We start from the raw sequence: 20843 nt of genomic DNA, 5'->3' as shown, positions 1-20843 counted from the left end.
TATCTTACATGGCTGCTAATGTCTTTTTTCTTTTTTGGTAATATTTTTTTTTTTTATTTTCGACAGTTTTAACAATGAACAATACTCATTTTACATGTCTGCTTAATGATCCTTCTTAATAATTCTTCCCACCTGCCGTAACTGATCATTTACCTTTTTGTCAGTGGTAAACAAATTCTGTGTTGTAATAGTGCATTGACTGAGGCTTCTCCAGCATTGTAAAATACAATGTAGAAGAATTCGTTCATCATTGTCGTTCAGTGAATAATACATACAGATGATAAACCCATTATATTATAACGCAACAAAAGCTAGAGCACTATACTTACTTTAATATTTACTTTGTTTGGTTTTAGGTGCAGCCCTCTACAGGGAGGATTTCTTCTCTGGCGGGCCCTTATGCGTTTTCTAAATAGGTCGCTTTTTATATTTTATAACTGTCTTTTAGTGTTTTCTCATCAGTATCATAGATCCTGCAGAATAGGAGAATTTTTAGTTCTTTTTTTAGATTTGCTTTCTTCTTGTATGATCTTCACTTCAGGCGGTATTAGGTAATAAATTAAGTATAGAGAAATGGCAAAATAAATCGTGAAAAATATGAAGAAAGTTGCTTAAATCCTGCCACTACGATTTAAATACTTTCAGATGGACTATATCCTTTGCATATTATGAAAAGCAGTTGGAAATATACTTACCACAAGAAACATATATTTCAGTCATGGAAATTGAGAACTCGGGATCAAATAACTGAAAAGTTCGGGATGTTAGTCAAATTTAGAAGTATGCATCTGTCAGAGCTTACTACAAAATAACCATAACCAGTTTTTTTTCTGTGACTGAGGTTGAGAAACTACCTATGAGTATCACGACGGGAAATCAGTTTGTCCAGGAAATTGTCTGTTTGTTTCCTGACCCTTATATATATACGCACACACACACACACACACACACACACACACACACACATATATATATATATATATATATATATATATATATATATATATATATATATATATATATATATATATATATATATATATATATATACACGTATGTGTGTATGTGTGCGTATATGATTATTCAACACCGAAGGGAAATTTGTAAGTGATAAGCGGTCACTTTAATACAAATCATTGTTAGATAACTTTGCTCTCTCTCTCTCTCTCGTCTCCTCTATCCTCTTTCTCTCTCTCGGGTCACTCTCTCTCTCTCTCTCTCTCTCTGAGCTTCATTTTTCATTGTGCTGGATTTCCGTGTGCTTTGATAGTACGTACCGTGAGTGAGTATCGAAAGTTAGTATCAGGCCCATTCAGTAGGTAAACTATTTTACAATAGGATGGTAGTTTATGCTTATGATTTCCCTCATCATAAACACTTACACATCCACCAATTTATTCAGAAACACGTAAGAATAAAAGATCCCTTTCAGAATTTAGATTGCACTCGTTTTAGCCGAGAAATATACGACAAGAGGCAGGGTAATTCATGTATTGTTCCTCTGTTTGAATGGGCATTTTGGTAGTTTTTGAGTCTAGTAAGTTCTCTATTGTTACAACCAGGCCTCTACATTTTTTATTTGGGGGTGGAGTGTATCTCTAAGGACGTCCTTAATGAATGTTGATATTTGTCACTTTGTGGTATTATTTTTCTTTCACTGTAACATCCTAAAAGCCTTTTAGCCTGCCACAAGATGTTCGTGACATCTCGCTTGCGGTTAGTAATAGATTACTCTATAATCAAGCGGACTTGAAAAATAAAAAAAACTCTACATCTGGTCCACATTTGCCAAAACCTTTTCGTATTTATTTTTCCTTTCGGTTGTTAGACCTTTGCTTGTATGCCTTTGGACTGAGATGCTTCTTATATTTAATCCGAGGACTGAATTTGTTAAAAAAAAAATTTACAATGGTGTTATCGAGTGTTGCTTGGGTATGGTGAGGCTTTAAGAAATTAATCTGGGAATATTTTACGTTAATCGTCATAGAATGAGATTTTTTACTTCACCCCACAACTGTTCATGATTTTTTTCCCTTTCTGTAGCTCCGATCAATTCTTCTCTAGGTATTTAAGGGTGATATCTATCGTAAGATGCTTACCACATAGGTTTACATTAAAAAAGTATAGTCAATGGAGACGTTATTAGTTTGAAATACGAATTAATTGTAGAATCTATCTCTCTGAAGATAGAGATTCCACAATTGATTTGCCGAAGATACGATCAGAGGATTTTTACTGACACCACATGTTGCAGTGTCTCGCTTTCCCAGGACTTGCATTGTATTTTACGTGGTATATATTATCACTACTGTTCTTTTCTCCCCTTGCTTTATTAATATAACAGGCGTCGTATATGAACCTCGTAAAATTTTCCTGTGAATGGAGATTAAACTAATTAGTTTATTACAGTTCGTGACAATTAAGCATACAGTAACAATCAAGACATGGAGAGATATCATTTGCGATTGGGTAAGGACTTTTGATGTTACTCTGAACGACATGATAGAGATGACGTCATATCTCAGTCACTTGGTTTTGATGGTACCTCTTATCTCTCTGTGAAAGCATTGTATGACTTGTTATTAACAAAAGGATAACTTTACATGTCATTTAATAGTTATGCAGCTAAGGTACGGATAACTGAGGATTTTTCATGCATACAGGCATTAACTCGTATGAGCCAGAATTAATTTCTTTTTGACCATCATCCTTCTCTATCTCTCAGTTCTTGAACTCTCTCTACCCCAAAATCTTATAACTGACTTCAAGAAGAAAATGTGCGTATGTCACAGGATGTACTCCTGCTAACATTATCGAAATTTTCAGGGAAGAGAACAGGAGTTTAACTTTTTTTGCACATCTTTCATTTACTCATTGACCTTTATTATGAACGTAAATCACAACTTGACAACATTCTGCACAGTAACCGAAAGGAGAGAGAAGATCTTCATGGTAAATAAAGCTGACCGCTCAAGGGTACATCTTGGTTATAAGAGAGAGCTAAACACGAACCTTTCAATTTTATCTTTAGTTATAGCAGCAATTCCGACCACGCAGTATTTATATAAGTGAGATAAGCGCCTAATAAAAGAGACCTATTATTTTTAGGCAGCATTGCTGGTAGGAACATTGGTTGTTCTTGAAAAGAAGGGGATGTTTTTAAGTGTTCACCGAATACCAACAGTTGTATCTCTTTTCTAACACACACACAAACACACACACACACACATATATATTATATATATATATCTATATATATATATATATATATATATTATTAGATATCTTATATATATATATATATATCTATAATATATAATCCTTATGTATATATATAATAATATAATTAAGATATAGATATATATTATCTATATATATATAGAATATATATAGATATATATATTATAGATATATATATATATATAATATATATTATATATATAATATATTAATATATATCTATAGATATATGTATATAGTATATATATATATATATAATATATATATACTATATATATATATAATTGGATATATGTTATATATATATATATATATATTATATCTATATATATATATATATATATATATATATATATATATATATATAGATAGATAGATAGATAGATAGATATAGTGTTTCCAGAAGGAGTCCATGATACGAAATTTAAAAGGCCAAGTTTATTCCATACGATACGTTTCGCACATAACATCTCTGCATCATCAGTCTGTGAAGAAAAATACAAAGACATATTATTCACAGTCATTTAGAATTACAAGGAATTCACAATTTTAAGAATATAGTCTAATAAAGACTAAAAAACAGTAAAAAGAGCAGTAAATAAAAAGAGAGACTACTGCTCTTTTTACTGTTTTTTTTTAGCCTTTTTTTTTAGACTTTATTTTTAAATTGTGAATTCCTTGTAATTCTAATTGATTGTGTATAGAATGTCTTTGTATTTTTCTTCACAGACTGATGATGCACAGAGATGTTATGTGCGAAACGTATCGTATGCAATAAACTTGGCCTTTTAGATTTCGTATCATGGACTCCTACTGGAAACTTTATAACTGAATATATATATATATATATATATATATATATATATATATATATATATATATATATATATATATATATATATACATATATACATACATGTGTATGTGCCTACTTTTGTTCTACTAACATAATAAAGGAAGACACAGAAACCTAGAACTTAAAAGCTAAATGTGGTTCTCTAAGTATGAGTTTACATATGATTGTAAATTTATGCAAATTTTATACTGGTATGAAAACATTTCTCTTGTAAAAGACTGAATGAAAAATTTTCATGAACAGAGAATAAAAGTTTGAACATTTGAGTAACACATTCAGTACTTTGGGAGAAGAATGAACTAAGTGGTTTTATGCCTTGATACATGAGTTGCAAGTCTTACCCGAGTCTTACCCCACTTGTTTAGGATGCTTGAGTTGTCAGCATTGGGAAGTGTTGCTGTTGAATATTTGATTTTCCAGTTTTGGGAAGTCTATGTGCAACGCGTCACTGTTCCCCTATCCACCTTTTCATATGCTCCACTCTCTTGAGTTGTCAATCTTAGGAACTGTTGGTACTTCTTGCCGTTAGAAGCCACTAATTGCCTTCCTTTTTAGTACCTGAGTTGTCCATCTTTGGTAGCACAGGTATTTGTTGTTGCCCTTTTTCATTTTTTGATGGACTCTTTGAATACTGCTTGCATCGCCTACCATAGAAAGTGCTTGTGTTGTGCATCAATAAGGTCCATTAACTGCTTTGGAGTACTTAAGTTGCCAGTCATGGAAATTTTGATGAAAACATCACACAAGAGAGAGAGAGAGAGAGAGAGAGAGAGAGAGAGAGAGAGAGAGAGAGAGAGAGAGAGAGAGAGTGCAACTTGATATAATGTTTACGTATTCATGCCTTAGTTTGTTTGTAGTATGTTCTGTTGCTTTATGTTTGCAGAGATGGATCGCATTACGTTAACCATAATAATTTGTATATTGATATTTCTGCAACAGTGAAAGAGATTGGGGGACTTACTTATTTCAATAAAATCAATCCCCTTACCCCGACACCCCCTCCCCCAAAATCAGTAGTCTCTATCGAATGTCTTTGAATTAACGTGGTGTAGAATGGCGAGCTTGCGCGTCAAATTGTGTTTTTGCCTAAACCAAACACATGGCCTGGCTGTTGATAAAGTCGCCTGCAGCCAGGGGCGACTTTTGCCTTGATTCTTAGAGAATTTTTAGCAATGACGACTTCAGTAATCTTAGAGGTACTCTTGCTGCAAGAGATGCTCTGAACTTAATCCTTAGAGCCAAATAAACAACCATTGTCGTCGTCTATAATTGTCCCCTCCCTCCAATGACGGCGCTCTTTCCTACCCCATGGCAGCCATTATCCTTGGTGGCTTCTCATTAACGATTTTCTCTACCACCAGGAATTCAGTGTCCGTTTTACCTCTCCCTGAATTCTTTCCGTGGTTCCCAGTGCATTATTGCTTTGTGAGATGTGATGACAAGCTCATTACGGTAAACATCTGCGGAAAGACAACAGATCCTTCTGGTGGAATGTTATCCGAAGACGATTTTTCAAGCGTTGACGTTGAATTGATTTTAGTTGCAGTTCTTCAAAGGAAATTTTTAGTTTATTTCGCAGATGAGTGAGTGGTTTAGCATAAAATTTGTTTGTTATAGTGTTCCGTGGTTTTATTTTTATTCGGTAAATTTGTGCATGTTCCAAATCACTGATTGCTAATGGGAGAGGCCCATACTCGTACATTAGGCAATGATGGAGAAATCCGCTGTATAAGAAAAATAGTTATATACATACTATCACTCATCACCACTGAGATATCTAGTAGCTTCCTATTTCAAAAACTGTTTTAACAATCTTTACCTTATATTCATCATTATGCCAAATTACAGGGATCGGTGCATATTTTCTCAATATTATTACGTTCCAATTCTCAGCATCTTTTCGTGCAAAACTTTCATGAAGAATTTAATGAATTGAAAGAATTTCATACGAAAGTGTATTGGCTACCTTCACAGAGCATAGCTGGATCCCTCAATGTACACGAATATGCCAAACCCCAAGGGGAAGGAAAGTCTTTGCATTTTAAGTATACTGTCTCTGTTATTTGTAAAAGTATTTTCTTTCAGTAATTGCTTTCTAAGTCACCTGACCGGTTAATTGACAGGATACGTTAATGCTAGTGTTGTGATGATTGTCACTTTGGAATAATAAAGAGGATTGCGTCTTTGATGTTGTCTTGGAAGTAATAATAATGATAATATCAATACTTCTAGTTCATTGTTCAAGTCTAACCTTGCCTCTTAAATAGAAGGAACCAAAACGAATGCACTATTTTATACTAAATGTAAGAGGGAAAAGGGCGAGTCCTACAAATATGTAAAGTGTCCTGAATAACGAAATTCATGACACGAGTCACATCTCTCTCTCTCTCTCTCTCTCTCTCTCTCTCTCTCTCTCTCTCTCTCTCTTCCCCTGGGTACAACAAGGTTATACATACTCCGTGTACATGGGGATACCCAGGCACGCGTGTACATGGATGTAACGCATGCACTGTATATGCACAGTCCCTTGTCTAAAGAATTGTAATAATCAACAAAATATGTATTGCGCTTTAATTTCAATGGCCAGTTGGGTGACTGTAATATATTTGTGATAATTAGAATTTAGTGATTAACAATGCCATGGCGTTTTAACAGGGATACCTGGTGTCTTTCTATGTCTTTTGTACTTACAAATATGCAAAAGGAAATGTTGAATATCGCTGAGGTTTCATTCATCTCTGGAAAGTTGAAAATACATTTTAATGAGGCGCTTTGATATCAACAGTTCGGACGGTGGTTATATACTCACTATTTTTTTTCGTCTTTCGTTCAAGGTATCGAGGTATCGAGAGAGAAGTTACGGGTGGATTTCAGAGAAATTTTGCGGAAAATCGGGCTATTGACAAAAGAAGAGGTAATGAGGTTTTAAGATGGATCCATAGCCGAATGGCTAAAGGTGAATTCATTTTATTTTGGCTAATGGAGCTTTGTACTCTGCGAGTTCCTAGTCGGAAAGTCGGTAGCGCTCTAACATGTTACTATCGTGTTGAATAATTCATCACTTTATTTCAGAATATCGGTGACGGTGTAGGAGGTAAAAAAGGAGAACTTAGTTGCCTAAATGGTCATATTATTCACCACTGACAAGTCCTCGATCAATAAGTATTCGAGATTTCAGACAGGCTTAATTCCAAAGACGTAAATTTGCTTAATGAATAATAAGCCTGTTAAGTGTCCGAAATGCCGAAGGTCGTGTAAGAAACATAAAATTAGATACGAATTGCGGCTTTTGGTCACATACCACTTAAATCTCTGCAAGAGAAATGAAACCAGTGTTTCCTTAACAGTAACATTCCTACGTTCAGTAATTGCCTTTCGGGGGAAAATGATTATACAACAAACATGCGGAAGAATACAGAGGCCCTGCTCTGTCTTCTTAGGTGTGTAGGCTTGGAGATTTCACATTTTAACAAGGCAAGGAGATAAAATTGACAGGAGGATACATAAACGCGTTCTTGTCATTTGATCAGAAACTGAATTTCAGCATTGTGAAACTGAAAAGTACAGATCACCAGTAGTCTACAAAAATTGGATTGTTTCGTTAACTCGATGGACTAGCAGCTCTTGGTAGTTTGTTAAAAAGAGTTCATAGCATCAAAATCACCTTTAAAATAGTGCCGGCCATTTCTTGGCTCCTTCTCACTGGAGCTGCTATTAATTTTACCAGACTTCTTTCGCCATCTGTTGCTCAATATATCTAGTGCTGTTCTGGCATCAGTATCGAGTGAGCAACACGTAGAAATTCAATAAGCTACACGGAGCGTAACCGCTAAATCGACATCATTTTGTCCTTCTTTTATTTGAATCCTTAGTAAGTGTACTGTTATTTTAATAAAATTAGAATAACAGTACATTGATTTGGGTGTACTGTAGGCATTACTAAAAGGTGTTCAAAGCATCCCTCCAGCCCCTACTTCACCCACTTTTCAGCCAGGAACTTTACCTCCAGTCTTGCTTCCATCCTTCCATCTTCTTGCTCAGCCTGTGGCTATTCTTAGTGCAACTATGGGATTTGCTTCATATTTACCATTAAATCCTTGTGCTTCATCTCATTTTTTATAGATATCTTTATCTTGCTGTTCAACCACTCCAACTCCTTTTTTACTGCATTGTGCGCTGAAAGGCTTAAATTTCATTATCTAATGACATCCCTTATAATACTCAAACTGTGGGATTTGATATCTTTGTAAATGGAAAAGTCACTAGAAGAAAATTCAGCGAATATTTGCTTGTAATAGAAGTTCCTTTTGCTATACAAGTCATGAGTAAATAAATAAATACAGCTGAAGTAAGTTCTAAATGCGGTGAATCAGTACTGAAATGTCTTTTCGGACCACTGACCCATTTTTAACTTACTAATTCTCTCTCTCTCTCTCTCTCTCTCTCTCTCTCTCTCTCTCTCTCTCTCTCTCTCTCTCTCTCTCTCTCTGCCATATATATATATATATATATATATATATATATATATATATATTATATATATATATATATATATATATATATGTATATATAAAATATGTGTGTGTGTGTGTGAGAGAGAGAGAGAGAGAGAGAGAGAGAGAGAGAGAGAGAGAGAGAGAGAGAGAGAGAGAGAGATTGATATTCTTTTGTTATATACCTAAAAATCTAATAATGAGATTTAACGAGCAGTCATTCTGAAATTGAAATGTTTTCAACTGAAAGTGATCGAAAAGTGTTTTCCCCATCAAGTGTAGGGAAGTGCTTACAGTGCCTGCTAAATATATATATATATCTTGTTAGCTACAACTAGGTCGATGCTTTCGGGGTACGTGGCTGGTGTTTTCATCGCCTACTTGTGTGTATTGGCTTATTTGTTGATTTATTCTAATTTATGTAAGTCAAATCGAATTATTCACATAAATCCTTGCATGGTTCTAAATAGTGTTTAGCTTTATACAAACAGTAAATCGCTTTGGGATGGTTAGTACTCAATAAGTTTTATTCCATGTTGACTAGAAACTCAACTTACTGGCTCAATATATCCCATAAAGACAACCGGTTCTCCTTTTCTTTCTTCCTTTTTTTTCTACTGACAGACACTTAGAAATGGTCAAATAAGTTGTCTACATTCCTCGAACAAACAAAACGTTCGCCACGACGGTAACATGCTTTAGCGGTCAAGTCCCGTGGTATGGTATTAATGCCTTGGCGCGAGCTTATAGTTTAAAAAGAGATAAAAAAGCGAAAAAAAAGTGTGGGTGGCAACCCTTTTCCGACATTGTATAAAAGGGAAGGAGCATCCCTTGCGGGCTTAGTCTTCGCAGGACTCGAACCGGGGTAGGTTGGAATTTGGCGGAATACTCTTTTGATTTGTTTTGGTGATGAAAGGATACTGTGAGCGTCGCAAATGCGCGCCGCATTGCCGTACCGGTTGCACTAAGTGTCTCCCCCACGAAGTTATATTTGAGATTGGCCATCAGGGAGCCTGCTCAGTTCACACGGATACCCTCGATTACGTTGACTTGATTTTTCTGCTTGCCCATTTGTTGCATAGTTAAATTAACTCTGCGTCACGCCTATGGTATGATATTTAATGTGCCGTTGCTTTCTTTTTAGTCAGTGTAGATTCTCAGAAGGTTCTTTTTATTACAGACGTAAATTTTCTCTTTTTGTAAGGCAGTATCATTTTCAGTTGCATTCTAAAAGTAACTGCGTACTAGAGTCGTTTTTGTAATGTGAAACCACTGTATATTTTGTTTAAATTTTTTTTCCCGAAAAATAACCTCGTCGAGTTACGAAGAAAATCTTTTATTAGCGTTCATAAGCATAAATTTATTTCTTCATATGGTAAACTTCTTCCTTGTGCTGCTTTTAGTTTGAGTGCTTCGCTTTCAACCATTTGCTTCTAACAAAAATACTTCAAGTATAAAGGTTTAGGAAATATTGTTAACGCTACTGTCGTCATTCCTTCAGTCACATCAGAAGCTACCACTGCCACTACTACAGAGATGTAATATTAATGTTTTAACTCGAAAACCTTACTCAACAGTAAATGTTTAATATTACAAATACTTAGAAATATTTACCATAATTGAAAAAAGAATGTTCTGTATTAACTCATACATTAGTATTACATTACAATTTTTTTTTTCAAAAAAACTGTCCCGCCTTGTATATCAGTGTGGCAGATACTAGAGATATGCAAATATCAACCTCAGAAAAAAACAAGTTTAAACTATAGCTCCTTTGATGGCCACCATGTATCATATATACCTGTAGAAATAAAAATAAAGATTCTCTAAAATATGTTCATGATTGGATTCTGTTCTCCGTTTTCTATTTGTGCAAACTGAGAATTGAAAATCCTGTGATGAGCCATTCTTACCATTTGATTACCTTTTATTAATTTTTCATATAACATGCATCTATATTTGCTTGTAATATAAAGATTATTATTTTCAACTTGAAACTTAACTTTCTAAATATAAGGAAAGAACTGTTTTGGCAAACTTTATAGATTTTATAGAAAATTAAGGCAATTTAGTTTTAAAAATTAGTGGCTGTTGTATTATGTTTGCATCGTTCTTCTCCATCCTTGAGTTTTGGATTTAAGAAAATTTGCCAGACTTTACAGTTTTTCTTTTTTTCCAGGCTATTACTTCGACCCTATAACCAACCACCACCATGTGTGACGACGAAGAGGCGGCGGCGCTCGTTTGCGACAATGGCTCCGGTCTTGTCAAGGCTGGCTTTGCCGGTGATGACGCTCCACGAGCTGTCTTCCCCTCCATCGTTGGCCGCGCCCGTCACCAGGGTGTGATGGTCGGTATGGGTCAGAAGGACGCCTACGTAGGTGATGAGGCCCAGAGCAAGAGAGGTATCCTCACCCTCAAGTACCCCATTGAGCATGGTATCATCACCAACTGGGACGATATGGAGAAGGTCTGGTACCACACCTTCTACAATGAGCTCCGTGTTGCCCCTGAGGAGTCCCCAACAATGCTCACTGAGGCTCCTCTCAATCCCAAGGCCAACCGTGAGAAGATGACTCAGATCATGTTCGAGTCCTTCAACATGCCCGCCACTTATGTCTGCATCCAGGCTGTCCTGTCCCTCTACGCCTCTGGCCGTACCACCGGTGAGGTTTGCGACTCCGGTGATGGTGTCTCTCACATGGTCCCCGTCTATGAAGGTTTCGCCCTTCCCCATGCCATCCTCCGTCTGGACTTGGCTGGTCGTGACATCACCAACTACTTGATGAAAATCATGACTGAGCGTGGCTACTCCTTCACCACCACCGCTGAGCGTGAGATCGTCCGTGACATCAAGGAGAAGCTTTGCTACATTGCCCTGGACTTCGAGAATGAGATGAACACTGCTGCCGCCTCCTCCTCCATCGACAAGTCATATGAACTTCCTGATGGTCAGGTCATCACCATCGGCAACGAGCGTTTCCGTGCTCCCGAATCTCTGTTCCAGCCTTCCTTCCTTGGTATGGAATCTGCTGGTGTTCATGAGGTCGTCCACAACTCCGTCATGAGGTGCGACATCGACATCAGGAAGGATCTGTTGGCCAACATTGTCATGTCTGGTGGTACCACCATGTATGCTGGTATTGCTGACAGGATGCAGAAGGAAATCACTTCCCTTTCTCCATCCACCATCAAGATCAAGATCATCGCTCCCCCTGAGAGGAAGTACTCCGTCTGGATCGGTGGTTCCATCCTTGGTTCTCTGTCCACCTTCCAGGCCTTGTGGATCACCAAGGAAGAGTACGATGAGTCTGGCCCCGGCATTGTCCACCGCAAGTGCTTCTAAGCAGCTAATATCTAAATAGAATTCTATATCATCTCTTTATGTCTTTGTGTTGTTCACGTCTGGTATTGTATTAAACAATCTTAAAAGACAATTTTCTTATTACTATACCAATACAAAGGATCTCTACATATGATTTAGCTTAATCTTTTACATCTTATAATCCTCGACGCTCAACATTATGAGTTTTGCTTTAAGTATCAATAGAATATTTTTCTAATTTGAAGAGAACTCTCTCTCTCTCTCTCTCTCTCTCTCTCTCTCTCTCTCTTCTCTCTCTCTCTCTCTCCTTTTGAATACAGTAACTTACTATGAGATTCAGGGCCTCTGTAACACGGTTTTTTCGCAATAACTTTTTATCTATGCATTTCATAAATATAACGCTTATTCAGAATACATATTATATCAACACATAAATTTTGAGTGTATTCTGCACTACGTAGGTTGAATAAATTTGGTACTTATAATGTAAAAGTGACCTTTTTTGAAGACGCGCCAACTTACTCAGAGGAAAAGTTTCGAACGCACTCGTTACGTAACTTATGACATCATTTCTTCCCTCTTTCTCGATGGATGATTGGCTATACGTAACGAAGGCTAAACCTCTGGCAACAATGACATACCAATTTAAATAGAAGCAAAGCAGTACACCTTTATGAACTCTGGAACCTCCCCACTGATAATTGTCATAATGAACAAACCAACAAAATATGTTAATAAATACAAAAACACTTCGATTATTAGTCTAACTCCCAAAAAAAGTTTCCAAAGAAATTACAGTCTACTTTATAGGTCACAATCAGATTGACAAGATGTAGGGAATAGTTGGTAATTACCAAAAACATAGTAGACAAGCTTGATTTGATAACTGCTATATCCAATGTCAAGTAATTTTTATTTATTGGCTATCTAAACCTTCACCAATAATTATCGTCAGAATGAAGACTTCATGAGGCTCCACCCACTTTCGCCTCGTTATAATTCAGGATAACACTGAAGGCTACCATGGGCATTGTTGGATTAGAAAATTTAACTTCTGGCTATAAAAACTAATTTCTCGAGTAGTTGTAAGAAGTGCTAAATGATCCTCAAGGATCCCAGCAGTTGGTCTAAACGTTTAATTCATGTATATTACTGCTATACTGTTGCGGCACTACTGCTACAGTAGTATTACTACGCTAGCACTGATACCCCACCCTCATCTATGTATCGTTCCGTCATTCATAAAGTCTTTGGGTTTCAGAGCCGATGGCATTTCTGTCTGGTGGATGGGCGGGGCAACATTTAGTCAAAAGGTGTTTATTTACCTTGCTTACGTAATGAATGTTTTTCGACTCTTGGCTCGTAATCATTGGCAATGGCGTCGGCTAGATCATTTTTACTCTATAAAAATTAAAACTATCGGGTTTAGGTTATTGATAATGCTGACAAAATTTGTGTGTGGTTGTAAAATATACATATGTCAACTTTCAGCTACATCCGATGCTTTGACAAGGAGCAAAGTCCAAAAAACCGTGTTACAGAGACCCTGAATCTCATAGTAAGTGAGCTTATTAGTATCCCACATGCAATGCAATACATTAAGAGAAAAACCAAGATGATGCACTGATGTATTCACTATTAATCAGCTGAATCGTGGATGAACCTTTGTGCAGAATGATTGCACAGCCTTAGCTACTCTCTACACCTATACACAATATCATAATAACCGTAACTCGAACTCCCCTCTTTTAAGCGTATTTTACGTATTTTACAACGGGCAGTTGTTGATTACGTTTAACTTGGCATCAATGGACGGTTATTGGGTTCGTGAGCTTAGCCCACGGCCCTAAATTTCAGAATGCACAATTAACTAACTTTTGTTTAGTTACGAATTGTCTCAAAAATGTTATAAAAAAAATTCTTTTTCCATACTTTGATCATACATCGCTATTATCCATTCCGAATGTTACACATGTCCTCTGTTTTTTCTGGAACGGAGTCTTCAACTCATCAAAATGATGCTGTATATTAAGCTGAGATTTACCTTTTTCTTCGTATGAACAAGTGCAGAAAGCTTTGTATCGAGTATGAAACATTAAATATAAATACAACAATTAAAAATATTGGCTATAAATAGAATTGCTAATTAATTACTGATGAATAAAAGGTCACTGGAAACACCTGGTACTTTTTGGTTAGGTGTTGGCACACGTACTACGGGGGAAATTTACTTTATTTGGTTGCTGCAGATGTGTAACATTTTGTATGAATGGACTTATAATTTTTTTCTTTAATTCAATTTGCAAAGTATCTTTTTAAAATGTTTGCGGGATGTAACTAGATTGGGCAATTATATATAAAAATATAATTGTTAATAAGTTTTAAGACTTCATGTTATATTTTAACAATAAGATAAGGGCTGAAAAGTATACTGTATGTAAAAAAATAACAAATAAATAAAAACAGTTTTAGAGACATTCTTTAATCTATAAAAATGCAACAGTTTAGAGTCATTCTTGTTTTTACGTTCTTCTGAAGAGGCTCTAAACTGTTGCGTACTTCAAGATTAAAGGATCTCTTCTGAACAAGCTTTTTATTAGTAATTGCTTACACGTACAGAGTGTAATACAGCCATATACAGTATGCGACTCTGCCCTCTATTATATGCCGCATTCATTGCCTCCGTCTATCGTCTACCGAATATACCTTTAAATCCTTTTGAATAATAATTAATGATTAAATGAATTTCAGTCTGCAGAATCTCGAGCAAGGTGTGTAAAGCAAGGCCAATTTTATCAAAAACCTCTGCAAACATTGAACGCTAGCATGCCAATAATTTATAATGTTCGTTAATTAGTGAAATGCTATTTCTATAAAGAATGTGGCTCAGGCTGGTTAAATGGAAAATGAAAAAAAAGAGAGAGCTCCTTTCTCTTCTTTCTCTTACTCTATCTTTCTCTCTCCAACCATCACTATCTCTTTCCCTCTTCTCACTAATACCAACTCTCTCTCTCTCTCTCTCTCTCTCTCTCAAACACCCGCTCTTCTCTGTCTCTGTCTGTCTGTCTGTCTCTCTCTCTCTAACCCTCCGTCTTTTCTCCTATTTCTTCGCCCTGACACCCCGTCTACTTTCACTCACTTCCCCTCCCTCATTCTTTCTCTGTCAGCCCCCTTCTCAATTGTGTATGATAAATTCGTAAAGAAACAACGCCTACGGGTATAAACAGCCCCGTTTCACGGGCAGAACCAGCTCCGTTTCAGGGAATCCCTTCTCACCCCAACCCCCCTCGTAGGGCAGGAGGTAGGATGAAACTCCATTATAAAAACACAGGCGTATTCGAATATAATATTGTGTCAAAATTTCAAAGCAATCGGTGAGGAACTTTTGGAGATTTAACATTTTGAACAAACGAACATTTACATATATATATATATATATATATATATATATATATATATATATATATATATATATATATATATATATATATATATAATGTGTCTTGTTAGTTTTTGTTTGCGTCAGTTCTAAAAGTGTATACATTTTTATAGATAGTAAGTCACTAATTAGCGAACAATATCAAATACTGGCATGCTGGCAGTCAATGTTTGCAGTAGTTTCCGATGAAACTGGCCGTACCTTCGGTTAGATCTGAACGATAAGATTTTTTATTGTCCAGTCACCGTGAGAAATCCGTAAACACGAACTAAAACATCATATTTACCCGCCAAATGTTCCCAGGTAATCTGTTTTACCTTCTTTTATGGTCAAATGAAAATGATTTCATAAGTATGTGGAGACGGTCTATTTTTCATAATTATCATTCAATTTAGTGACACTTCAGTTGTATTGCTGTAGCAATGAACCAAATGGAGATTTTGTCATAGAAATCCATGATTGAACTAATGAGCGGATAATTTCAAAAAGTTTATTGTGTTCTAGTTAGCAATGGGATTACTAAGTTTTCAACCATGTTTTTGCTAATGGAAGTATCCAGATATCGTAATGATGAAGTATTTCGTAAGATGACACCTTGTAGTGAATATTGTAGACCTGGTGAAACTGCAAATTACAAGTCGCGTCAGAGTTCTACTGACAATGAAAATAATTATGGTAATGCATCTCTCTTGACACGCCTCCGCTTGCTTCTTGTGAATGAAAAGATTTTCATCGCACGGCAATAGTGAGAAAGTGACAATAAGACCAAATTACTCTTTTAAACTACATCATTCAGTATTTATCACTTACTCGAAATATAACCGGTACATTGTCGCTCATTATAAGGCTGCGGCATGTTCGAAAATGTCGTATTTCCCAGAGCCAAGTTCAATGGCTACTGCGCAAAAAAGATGGCAGAAGAGACGAATAAAAAGGCATAGAAGAAATAGAGTACAAGTTCCAAGGATTCTATTACGAAAGTGGACATACCTTCTAAGAATGCATGCTTTGGTGATCTAGCCTCGCGCTCGTTATTGACTTGGCGCGGGTGTATAAGATGAAAAAAAAAAAAAATCTGAAGTACTAGTAAGCGTGATTAAGCCTCAGTCGTCTCGGTATATAAGAGGATCCCGGTGCTTGACTGTCTTAGTCTTCGCAGGACTCAAGCAGGGTAGGTCGAAGCTCTTACCAATTTGTGAAAGAAGGAAGGAAGAGTGGTTGTCAAGAAGATTTGAACGTGTGATTGTAGGGCGCGAGTTCGGCTCGCATATTTGTGTGTAGGTGCCAGATGCTGTGGCCGGGACGTTGTATTTTGAGACTGTGTCAGTACATCAACGTGTAAATGTGCAGTTTGCCCAGTTTTTGGTACAGTTTTTCTTGTTTTTTTATTTTTTTAAGAATTCAATAGATGGGTAAGAGGCTATGTTGAATGTGATTAGCGTACTCTAAGCTTAACAACAGTATTCTTTTTATTTGATCTTATTATTTCGTTTTCATTTTCGTTAGGGTAAATATTAATTGCATTCATAACATCAATGAGATTCGTAATGATACTATTGGAGATCCATTCTTGCTTATGAACTTTACGTTTTCAGAAAGTCTCTCTTCACCAAACTGTATGACTTTCGTTTAGATTTTATGATTTACGGATTTATTTTATGGGTACTATTTGCGCTCTGTTTTTTGTTAGTTTTTTATTACTTTCTTTTACAGATTACATTAGGTGTGTATAAAAAATCTAGTATCGAGAGATTGTTGTCATAAAGATGGTAATTGTCAAATGATGTTTGTGTCTTTTGATAAAAGTTAATATAAATAATGACAACTATATCAATTTACAAGAAGATAATAACGAACTAACAGTAGAATCGTGATGTACGTATTTCAGATCGTTCACCACCATTGAACTTTTAACATTCAGTTATCTTCTATAAAGACAGTCCGAATAACGTGAATACATGAAGTTTCATTGTTTATAGCACGAGGCTCTCGTATATATTGTAAGACGTGAAAATTTTGGTTTATTGCTCACAGGCTTTCTTTCCCCGAGATTCTTGTAACGCTCCCAAAATACATTTTATCTAACCTCAAATGATGATCACGCCGTTAGTCTAGTGTACCCTTGTTAAATCGGAAAAGATGCATTACGTCAGTTTTCAGCCTGGCGATCTTTAGTTTTATCCATCTCTCCCCCCTCACACAAACACAATTTTTTTTTTCTCTCTCTCTCTCTCACTCTCTCTCTCTCTCTCTCTCTCTCTCTCTCTCTCTCTCTCTCTCACACACAAACACTTATGGTATTAGCATGTTCTGTGGTTATGGGTTCACTTGGTCATGTGTGCGTGTATATGGAAATTAAGTTCTGAATGTGATTACCAATTCTTGGTGATAATAATCTATCATATGATTAGATGTTTCGTTAGAGAATAAAAACTTTTGTCTTCTATTCTTTTGTACAAAAGCTAATTTTCTCATTAGCATTCTTAGACATCTTGATTGTTTTTAAGATGTATTTAAGCTTTTTTAAAGATTCTTTTGGTTCCCCTTTCATGAAATAGATGAAACTTTAGTGATTTATTTACATTTGATACATTGCATTATCTAAAAATCCTAAATATTCCTAATTTAATTTCAAATTCGTGTACAAACTTTTGATTATAGTGAAATTAGCAAAATGAAGTAACCAACCCTTTTTCATGATTCGGAAGTTGAAAGTATGATTTATAGAATTCTGGATTGAGTAAGAAATGATAAAATACTTTTTATCCATTTTACTCTGTTTATATGTATTTCAGGGTTAATACTTGATTCTTACCAACCACCACCATGTGTGACGACGAAGAGGCGGCGGTGCTCGTTTGCGACAATGGCTCCGGTCTTGTCAAGGCTGGCTTTGCCGGTGATGACGCTCCCCGAGCTGTCTTCCCCTCCATCGTTGGCCGCGCCCGTCACCAGGGTGTGATGGTTGGTATGGGTCAGAAGGACGCCTACGTCGGCGATGAGGCCCAGAGCAAGAGAGGTATCCTCACCCTTAAATACCCCATCGAGCATGGTATCATCACCAACTGGGACGATATGGAGAAGGTCTGGTACCACACCTTCTACAATGAGCTTCGTGTTGCCCCTGAGGAGTCCCCAACCATGCTTACTGAGGCTCCCCTTAACCCCAAGGCCAACCGTGAGAAGATGACTCAGATCATGTTTGAGTCCTTCAACATGCCTGCCACTTATGTGTGCATCCAGGCTGTCCTGTCCCTCTACGCCTCTGGCCGTACCACCGGTGAGGTTTGCGACTCCGGTGATGGTGTCTCTCACATGGTCCCCGTCTATGAAGGTTTCGCCCTTCCCCATGCCATCCTCCGTCTGGACTTGGCTGGTCGTGACATCACCAACTACTTGATGAAGATCATGACTGAGCGTGGCTACTCCTTCACCACCACCGCTGAGCGTGAGATCGTCCGTGACATCAAGGAGAAGCTTTGCTACATTGCCCTGGACTTCGAGAATGAGATGAACACTGCTGCCGCCTCCTCCTCCATCGACAAGTCCTATGAACTTCCTGATGGTCAGGTCATCACCATCGGCAACGAGCGTTTCCGTGCTCCCGAGTCTCTGTTCCAGCCTTCCTTCCTTGGTATGGAATCTGCTGGTGTTCATGAGGTCGTCCACAACTCCGTCATGAGGTGCGACATCGACATTAGGAAGGATCTGTTGGCCAACATTGTCATGTCTGGTGGTACCACCATGTACGCTGGTATTGCTGACAGGATGCAGAAGGAAATCACTTCCCTTTCTCCATCCACTATCAAGATCAAGATCATCGCTCCCCCTGAGAGGAAGTACTCCGTCTGGATCGGTGGTTCCATCCTTGGTTCTCTGTCCACCTTCCAGGCCTTGTGGATCACCAAGGAAGAGTACGATGAGTCTGGCCCCGGCATTGTTCACCGCAAGTGCTTCTAAATATATATTAACCATATATCTAATATATTATATCTTTTTTACAACATCTTTTAAAAATATGCTCATTCCATAATTTCATTTCATCATATTTTTATGCAAAATAAAGGGTTATGGAAGATTCATGTTTTTATTCCATTAGCAAAGGTTAATCTTATCTTTTTTTTATTTTCTTTTGAGGGAAATAATACAGATAGACTATGTAAATCTCCCTACGAACACTCTTCAAATTCTTTTATGGTTTTTGAGAATCATAATCTTCATCAGTGAAATCCGTTATGCCTTTCTATCTTCTTAGACGGAGCAAATTTCTTTATTTTTCCTTTCGTTATTGAAAAACATTTTTTACTTTACTAAAATTTGCTATTTCCTTCCCTTCTATAGAGGAGAGCTTATCGTTTCATGTTACATTTATAATTCTTTATTGTGATAAGCCATATAACAGTCTGTAAATCACTGCAATCAATTCTTAAAATATGTAGATTTTCTTAATGGTTTGAATGTTCTCCAAAGGAGAGATGAAATGTATTTGGTAGATAAGAATATGAGAATTGCTATAGGTTATCTGTCATTGTATTATTTGTCAGTTGAGAGAAAGGTTGATTACCTGAATGATCTTGTTATTGAAATCCAAGGAAACAATTTTAGGACAATAGCTTTATTCGACTTCTCGTTTCCGGACTTGCATTTTATACGACAGATTATTATCATTAATGCCTGACTGATGATATCAGTCATCCAATTTTTCTGATAGAAAGATTGGCTGAAATGAGTAAAGAATATTTCCATCTATGGCTTTATACCTGCTTGGAATGCATTTACGTAACTTATGATTTTTAATGACTGAAAATTTCAAAGAGTGCTTATCAAAAGGCGAGAGGATATGATCTGCTCAGTGCGTGGTATTGATGAAGATCCATACATAATTCATAGGAAAACTGAGGAACAGCTATTGATATTCTGGGATAATATTGTCATTTCCGTGGTACTTCCTTTGTTATTTCTTACGAATATCCCTTTTCAAACCTTGAATGACTAAAAGAACTGTATTATCCAATGTGACATTGCTTGATTTGCAGGTAAGGAATGCATGTTGTTATGAAAAGAGATAACTGTCTTATTTGGTAACTTAAAATTTTGTTTGTTTTCCTCCTAAATAGAATACGTCTACCCTCTCATAAGAGGCCTACATCTTAGTCACTTATTTTCTTGTTAATCAAGGAATGTTTTATATGAATTTGGCCACCTCAGTTTTCTGTGAAAGAAAAGTACTGAGGTGGCCATTTGTCTGTTCATCCGCACTTTTCAGTTCGCCCTGAGATCTTAAAATCTACCGAAACTAGAGGGCTGCAAATTGGGAAGTTGTTCATCCATCCTCCAATCATCAAACATACCAAACTGCAGCCCTGTAGCCCTGTAGCCCTAGTAGTCTTTATTTCATTTAAGGTTAAAGTTACCTATGATCGTGCATCTGGCACCTCTATGGGGCTCAACAACACAGGTCACCACGGGCAGAAGGTTAAATGGGCCGCA

General features: G+C 36.7%; 2 protein-coding genes across 4 annotated transcripts; both read left to right on the top strand.

The window, feature by feature from the left end:
• The first annotated feature begins 5656 nt into the window (after positions 1-5656).
• On the top strand, positions 5657-12026 carry LOC135201507 (actin-like). Of its 3 annotated transcripts, none has more exons than XM_064230494.1 (2): positions 5657-5679; positions 10769-12026. In XM_064230494.1, the coding sequence occupies exon 2, from the start codon at positions 10802-10804 to the stop codon at positions 11933-11935; it is 1134 nt and encodes a 377-aa protein (XP_064086564.1). In that variant the 5' UTR covers positions 5657-5679; positions 10769-10801; the 3' UTR covers positions 11936-12026. The 3 variants fall into 3 exon arrangements, with proteins under 3 accessions (XP_064086564.1, XP_064086562.1, XP_064086563.1); XM_064230492.1 differs by lacking the exon at positions 5657-5679 and adding an exon at positions 9315-9454; XM_064230493.1 differs by lacking the exon at positions 5657-5679 and adding an exon at positions 9676-9698.
• Positions 12027-16380: 4354 nt separating this feature from the next.
• On the top strand, positions 16381-19431 carry LOC135201506 (actin-like). Its single transcript, XM_064230491.1, has 2 exons — positions 16381-16524; positions 18149-19431. The coding sequence occupies exon 2, from the start codon at positions 18180-18182 to the stop codon at positions 19311-19313; it is 1134 nt and encodes a 377-aa protein (XP_064086561.1). The 5' UTR covers positions 16381-16524; positions 18149-18179; the 3' UTR covers positions 19314-19431.
• The last annotated feature ends 1412 nt before the right edge of the window (positions 19432-20843 follow it).

The sequence above is a fragment of the Macrobrachium nipponense genome, chromosome 28 (assembly GCF_015104395.2).
Source record: "Macrobrachium nipponense isolate FS-2020 chromosome 28, ASM1510439v2, whole genome shotgun sequence".
Classification (NCBI taxonomy): Eukaryota; Metazoa; Arthropoda; class Malacostraca; order Decapoda; family Palaemonidae; genus Macrobrachium; species Macrobrachium nipponense.
Note: the sequence above shows the minus strand (reverse complement) of the source record. Positions and strands in the feature narration are given on the sequence as shown.

What these genes read in the sequence shown, in the direction of transcription:
- LOC135201506 (XM_064230491.1), top strand. Translation starts at nt 18,180, where the DNA reads ATGTGTGACGACGAAGAGGCGGCGGTGCTCGTTTGCGACAATGGCTCC.
- LOC135201507 (XM_064230494.1), top strand. Translation starts at nt 10,802, where the DNA reads ATGTGTGACGACGAAGAGGCGGCGGCGCTCGTTTGCGACAATGGCTCC.